This window comes from Sceloporus occidentalis, unplaced genomic scaffold, assembly GCF_023333645.1.
Source record: "Sceloporus occidentalis isolate IW3139 unplaced genomic scaffold, rSceOcc1.0.p SCAF_9, whole genome shotgun sequence".
Taxonomy (NCBI): domain Eukaryota; kingdom Metazoa; phylum Chordata; class Lepidosauria; order Squamata; family Phrynosomatidae; genus Sceloporus; species Sceloporus occidentalis.
Genome location: NW_028316989.1, coordinates 47,362,126 through 47,369,023, shown reverse-complemented (window position 1 = coordinate 47,369,023; position 6,898 = coordinate 47,362,126). Strand labels below are relative to the sequence as shown.

The following is a 6,898-nucleotide window of genomic DNA, read 5'->3' as shown; positions in this document are numbered from 1 at the left end:
TGTGAACAATGGTATTTATTTCCATATTTGTTGAGCAACTGTGTGAGTCTGTATTCCTTTCTGAAGTGGGTTGGTAGATTCACTTACTTATTACTGGGTTGAAAACAGTACATGTGATAAGGATCTAAGGGTCTTAGTAGACCAGAAAGTAAACACTAAATTGATAGTGTGATGTGGCAGCCAAAAACGTCAATGAAATTCTGGGCTGCGTCAACAGTACAGTGCCTACATCCAAGGAAATATAGTTGGCCCTCTGTGTGAATAGATCTTGCAGCTACAGACAACTATCTGGAAGGCCAACTGTATTCTCAGTTTTCCCCATGGAAAGCTTGAGTATACTTCAGTTTTGCTCATCCTAAATCTCCCCTCCAGTTATAAGTGTGTGAGTTGTCATGATCAGAAGCACACAAAGTGCCATCTGCTGGTTCGTTGGTACTACAATGCATTCAGTGTCTTTTCAAATAAATACATTAACTAGCAAGACAAGCATTACTAGGGCAGCGGGGTTGTGGGTGGGAAAAGGATTCACATACAGTATTAAAAGGAATCTCGCTAAAGCATGGGACTGTTATATACTAGGGATGGGTATCTGTCAGAGGCTAGGGGCTGCATTAGTGTTCCCCCCCAGAGACCTTGGAGGGCTGCACCCCCTTAAAAAAGATAAAAAATTTAAAAACTGGGGGAAAATAACCCCAAACTCCATCTAGGATGCATTTGCTCCCCTTCCCAAAGCTATTTCAGGCACAGGAGAGGCCTTTCTACAATAGCTTTTATAAGGCTATTGGATTAATCTATTGTATTTATATGTTGTGGCACAACAGAAACACTGGATGATTCAACACTCATTGGGATGTGCATACTTAAAAAAATAATTTATTGCTCAACAATACAGTATGCCACCATTCTCTTGGTTAATAAACGGAACAAAGCTATAATGCATTCATAAAGGAAGTCAGGATAAAGAGTTGTAGTAAACACTCCTTGCTGGGCCAGAAACATGTGTCAGAGTTCCAAGTGCTGAGGATGAACACAAGATTCAGGGTTAGCAGGTTCCCTCAAGTCCTCTGGGAGGCATAGGCAGAAGCAAGGGCCAAATGGCACCACTCCTGTTCTTTCCAACCTTTGATGTTGCAACTGACAGCTGTGCAATGAGATAAACACTGAGTTTTTGGTGCAGAGCTGATACAGCACAAATGTTTCCAACATCCACCTGGCTCTTTTAGACTTGTATACCAGAGCTTATTACCGCTATGCATTGTGCACCTGCAATACTGTTCCTTTTGGGCTCTTTTTTGCCGTGACCAGTTTGAGTGTCTGAAATCTGCATGTCCCAGAAGGCATTTGAGAATTCTGCTGAAACCAAGGATGCAAGTATCCATTATAGAAATCGGCAGCTGTCAGCTTCTTCTTAAGTATAACACCTTTGGCTCCAACCCAACCTTCCTAGAAAGGGAGAAAGAACACTGCAGTTATGTCACATGTAGATGAGATCCAATAATCATTTTCCCTTTTCAAACAATTTGTAAAACCCGCAGCTGGTGAGATGGAAAATGGTGCTGCTAACAGGTGCTTCAGGATGGCATGAAGAGCCTTCTCCCACCACCAAGTGACAACAAAATGAAGAGTTGTGACAGGACCCTACAGAGGCCCCTGCTTCTGCTCCCCACAACATTGCTTGCTAGGCACATCATCCTGCAGCACAGACCTCCATTGCTCTGGATGGCTGATTGGCTTTTAAAGTGGGTTTCAATGATCAAGCAGTGAGAAAAAGCATATCCACTGCAAGATCTCAGTCCATGCTTCCAAAGTGTAGATGGAAAACACATGGGCAGTGCCTGATGAAGTCTCAGAACTTTATTTGGGATCTGAGATTTCAGAAAGGCTTTATCATACAAAGTCTGCATCTCCAAGCCATGGGGAAGAGCAATGCAAGCAAGCCAAACATAAGCTTAATTTGGAAAAAGTTACTTCAATGAGAGCTGCACCAGGGCTCTCTGGTTACACTGTCCTGATATATAAATGTAAGTGTGTGTTAGAGTGAGAAAGTGAAACATTACAGATTATCAGACATACATGTGAAAACATACCTTGCAACGGATTACCAGTGTCTCCAACTGCTTATGGTAGAACACTGATCCTGGAACAGCTCCCTTTTCCGTTGCTGTCCTATCTGAATACAAAACATATATTCTACACTTTGCTTCTCCACAACAGTCAACTGCCAACTTATTCCTGCCTCTGTGATGCCCTGATTTAGTCACAGCCACCTGAAAACCAGGAAAAATAAAAATATGTTGCAATGCTTTCCAGTGTTCCTGAAGCTTAGGTTTTCCAAGAGGAGCCTGTGTAACATCAAATACTGGCCAATACAAATAACCATCCTTGTGTCCCGCGTCATCAACATTTACCACTGAGGGTAATCCAGACAGGTTAATCTGCTAATCTTACTTGTCCTGATGTGATACAGCCCCATAGCACTTTCCCAGATAGGCTGGGCTGGTTGTTCCTTGTGTTTAAAGGATTTTGTAGATTAAAAGCAGTGCAGGCCAACAAAAACAAAGGAATAAAGTGGAATGGCTGAGCAGCAGTAATAATTTACAGCAAAAGCAAGTAATAGAAATTAGCGTACTATAATCTCTGTTTCAGAGACATGCCTCCAGTATCGTTTAACCTGGTTTTTAGAAACATTTTAGAAATGAGGCTAAGAGAGATATGTGTCAATACCATGGAAGTCAGGTAATGTCTCCACTTCCACAAACTCCAGCAGTTTAACAGCAGTACCCATCCACAGTGTTTGCAGGGGCATCTGAAAAGACATAGCAAAATAAGACATCTAGGCATTTGAAAAAGTCACACTTATTTTATTCAGAAGTATCAACTGTCCCCCAATTCATAGATGGCTACCATATACCAATCAGATAGCCCAGCATTGTCAACACCAGGGCTGTCAAGGGAATCCAATAAACATTTTTCAAGCCCCACTTGAAAATGCTCAGGATTAAACCTGGGAGTTTCTACATGACATGCCTGTGTCCTCCTTCCGAACAGGGAGATCGATCTGTTTCATTCAAGGACTGACATTAGAGAATCCAACCTACCCCTCATCCTCAACAATGAGTATTTATTTGCCAACTCGTCTCACCATTGTTCCTAAGGCACGATGCAGGCGTAGTATCTGCTCAGCAGTTTGTTCTTCCCACTGGATACAGCTCATGGCAACAGTGGCTTTGGGTGCTTTAAGATCAAATAAGTGTAGAAGGAGTAGTCAGAAATTGTGCTATTCTTAGAACATCCCAATACACTCTTAAAAATTAAGCCCTACAGTTCAAACCATTGTACCACTAGTACAGGTTAACTATCCCTTATCCAAAACGCTTGGGACCAGAAGTGTTCTGTATTTGGATTTTGGAATACTTGTATTTGCAGATACTTTAAATGTTTTTAATTTTTCATTAATTGTTTAAAATGATTTTATCCACTAATGAATATCTATATCACACATGAAACTTACCAAATGTTGCTCCTTCCTTCGGTTGCTCTCTCTTGTTCCTTAAACTTTCAGGTAGGTTTTGGAGAACAGAAATGAGCTGAGAAATTAAAAAGCAGAACACAATATGAAGAAAAGACTCTCTCTGATGCAATTCATGTTCTTCACCCAAGAAAGTACACATGGAATTCAGGGTCACAGTTATCTAGATTTATGCATTAGTGTAGGGAATACGTAAGACCATAAAAATCCTCCAGTTTTGACTTACCAGGTATTGGCTGTTGCAAGTGATACAGGTCTCTTCTCCCATTGATCAAGATGCAGCAGACTGGCATTTTCATCCCATCTCACAAGTGATTTTTAGTGTGGCAGTTAGAAGCAGGATCTCTATTGAAATTCCTCCTCACACAGAGATTGCTCATAAGAGAGGGCTGGAAATGTCAGTCTGCAGCATCATGGTCAAAGGTAAACAGATCCCCACTGGTCGGAGTGGCTCATGTCCAGTAAGTAAAGATAGGAAGGGTTGGGCCAGATGATGCTACTTAGTTATATTTAACCAAGTAACAGATCTAGAAACTTGCCCTACTTTTCTTCATTATCACCTTGATCTGCTTCCCACTGTTGAATTCATTGATTTATATATGTCAGCATAAAAACACTAAAAAAAGTAGTGTTAACTTACCAGTTTGGTGCCTAGTTTGGACAATATCAACTCTAACTCTTTCGCTGAGCACTGGGCTGGGACCGCAATGGATTCCTGTTTAACAATTGGACCGACGTCAAACCTAGGAACGTAACATACAGTATTAAGTACTTTGTAAAACTCTCTGTTAGGTCTTTACATTCTGTTATCAAATTTTACGTAGATGGAGGCTAAAAAGAATGAAAGGGCTGTTATACCTCTTAGGCCTGATCTGGATAATTGTTGCCCCAGTACTTGTGTCTCCATGGAGCACTGTGTGGATGATGGGTGCTGGGCCACGCCACCTTGGAAGATAGCTGGGATGGACATTCAGCACGCCACTGAATCAGAACATTTGGAAATTAGAATAGGACCAGTAACTCTGTAACATATGTAAGTGGACAATGACCGCTGGAGAGTTATTTTTCTAACTGGCATCTTAACATTCAACAAAGTTAAAAATGCATATGAAGAAAGGGGGTATAATGGATCCAAAACACACTGGAGAAGTAACCCAGTTTGAGACTACTTTAGTGCTAGGTGAACCAGGGAATTGTACTTTATTGTGGCACCAGAGCTCTCTGACAGAGAAGGCTAAATGGCTCACCAAACTACAGTTCCCAGGATGCCCTAGCACTGAGCCAGGGCAGTTAAAGCGGTCTCAAACTGGATTATTTCTGCAGTGTGTTTTGGTACTAACTGGCTCTTAAAGAGCACAGATGAAGAGTACATATGAAAAAAGACAACTTGAGAATAAAGGGAAAACATGGGAACAAACAATTTGCAGAAGTAACATTATGAGATGCAAAAGATTAAACAGAATGGAGCCCCATTTTGTCCCAACAATTTCCCATAAAATAAAATCTCCCTCTCTTCACAAATGATTCAGAAGAAAGGCTTTCCTCTGACATCTACACCCAGTTCATTTTGTTACATTCTGTGATCACAGCCTTACTATGGGAACTTCAGGATGAGGTCCTCGCCGAGCAGACGCCCGAACGATGCCACAACGCCAACGTCAAAGTGTTCGCACGGACCAACGTCGGGCCACAGGTGGATTGGGAGCTGAAGCTCCTCCGCAGACCTCTTGACGGGGAGCCCCTTTGGCAATTGGGACGGCAGGGTCACCACTTCCAGGCGGTCTACTAACTGACCTGGTGTAGGCTCTCTGAAACGGCAGGAGAGAGAGGAAAAGGCATAGAGAAGGCCTGGAAACAATGCCAATACGCTATCACCCAATAAATACAACCCCACAGTGAAGGCAATTTACATCAAGTCATAGGAGGAGAGGCTTAGGGAGCTGGGTTATGTTTAGCCTGGAGAAGAGACGGTTAAGAGGTGATATGACAGCCCTGTTTAAGTATTTGAAGGGATGTCATGTTGAGTGGGAGCAAGCTTGTTTTCTGCTGCTCCAGAGAATAGGACCCAATGGAGCAATGGAGGCAAGCTCCAGGAAAAGGGATTCCAGCTCAACATTAGGAGGAACCTCTTGACAGTAAATCTGTTTGACAGTGGAAGACGCTTCCTTGGGGATTTTGGTGGTCTCTCCTTCCTTGGAAGACGTTAAACAGAGGCTGGATGGCCATCTGACATTGGGGTTGCTTTGATTGTGGTTTCCTGCATGGCAGAATAAAGGGGTTGGACTGGATCAGGGCCCTTGGGGTCTCTTCCAACTCTGTGGTTCTATGAGATTATTTGTCTTTTTAACCCAGTACATTGGCCCTCCATATCCACGGATCCTGCAGCCATGGATTCACAACCACCAGCAGCTGGAAAATATATCATCCCACCTAAAACCCCAAAGCTTGATTTTGTGTATTTGATGAACATTTACAGATTTGGGTATATTTGCTGCAACCGAAGTCCAGAGGAGACTGAAGGCCTGCTGCGTGCCTCCAGTGAGGCTCTCAGAGGTAAAGCAGTTTGACACCGTTTCGATGGACTGCCTGGACTCTACCCTAAAGGCTCCTGGGATTGTGGCTTGAGGGTTAGGACTGTGGCAGTGGAGATACGGGTTCGAATCCCTGCTCAGCCATGTAGACCCACTGGGTGACTTTGGGAAGAAAGTCACACTCTCTCAGCCTCAGCCTCAGGATAGGCTGCCTTAGGGTGGCCCTAACTGAGGAATGACCTGAAGGCACACAGAAAAGGCAACCAATTAAAATGAACTGGTGTCAAGCTGCTTTAATTCTGGCGGTGTTTGGTGTCAGGACTTCAACTCCCAGAAACCCCAGCCATTTTGCCCAACAGCGAAGGATTCTGGGAGCTGTAGTCCAAAAGCCTAGAAGGCCAACTCTGGGGACGGCAGGCCTCTATCGAAAAGGGAAAGAGGCCTTTTATAATAAAGGTCCAGAAGCAACTCTGTCTGTTGTGTTTCAAAAACCCCTGTCAGAATTTGTGACCCCACTTCCGGTTGACCTATGACCCCCCGAACCACTTCCGATCAAGGCCTACCGGGCCGCCTGCAGCGCTTGGAGGGCCTCTGCCGCGAAGCCGTCGGTGCCGAAGAAGAGGACTCTCCAGGGGGGCCTCTCTCGCCTCTGAGGAGCCTGGGCTGCGAAGGAGAAAGCCCGGCCGCAGCGGCCTCTCCAGGCACCCAGAAGGCGGCCCCTCATGTTTCCACAGCGCTTCCGGGTCTCTGCGTCGCGGCGTGATGACGTCACAGAAACTCGTTCCCTTCTTCAACCCCTTATGGGCGGAGTTGCCAGACTTGGGTGGGTGGGGCTTAG

The 6,898-nt window shown here is 44.3% G+C and overlaps 1 protein-coding gene across 1 annotated transcript; it reads right to left on the bottom strand.

The window, feature by feature from the left end:
• Positions 1 to 863: 863 nt before the first annotated feature.
• MTFMT (mitochondrial methionyl-tRNA formyltransferase) lies at positions 864 to 6,806 on the bottom strand. The gene is made up of 9 exons (XM_089539234.1): positions 6,624 to 6,806; positions 5,125 to 5,337; positions 4,388 to 4,510; positions 4,170 to 4,272; positions 3,512 to 3,587; positions 3,143 to 3,234; positions 2,725 to 2,806; positions 2,088 to 2,170; positions 864 to 1,443 (listed from the first exon to the last, which is right to left on the bottom strand). Exons 1-9 carry the CDS (start codon positions 6,782 to 6,784, stop codon positions 1,249 to 1,251), a joined length of 1,128 nt encoding a protein of 375 aa, XP_089395360.1. The 5' UTR covers positions 6,785 to 6,806; the 3' UTR covers positions 864 to 1,248.
• Between the last annotated feature and the right edge of the window lie 92 nt (positions 6,807 to 6,898).

Excerpts from the sequence above, each read along its gene's own strand:
- MTFMT (XM_089539234.1), bottom strand. The coding sequence starts at position 6,784 with ATGAGGGGCCGCCTTCTGGGTGCCTGGAGAGGCCGCTGCGGCCGGGCT. Across the intron at positions 2,807-3,142 it reads ATCGTGCCTTAGGAACAATG|ATGCCCCTGCAAACACTGTG; the intron begins GTGAGACGAGTT and ends ATGTCTTTTCAG. Across the intron at positions 1,444-2,087 it reads CACTGGTAATCCGTTGCAAG|GAAGGTTGGGTTGGAGCCAA; the intron begins GTATGTTTTCAC and ends CTCCCTTTCTAG.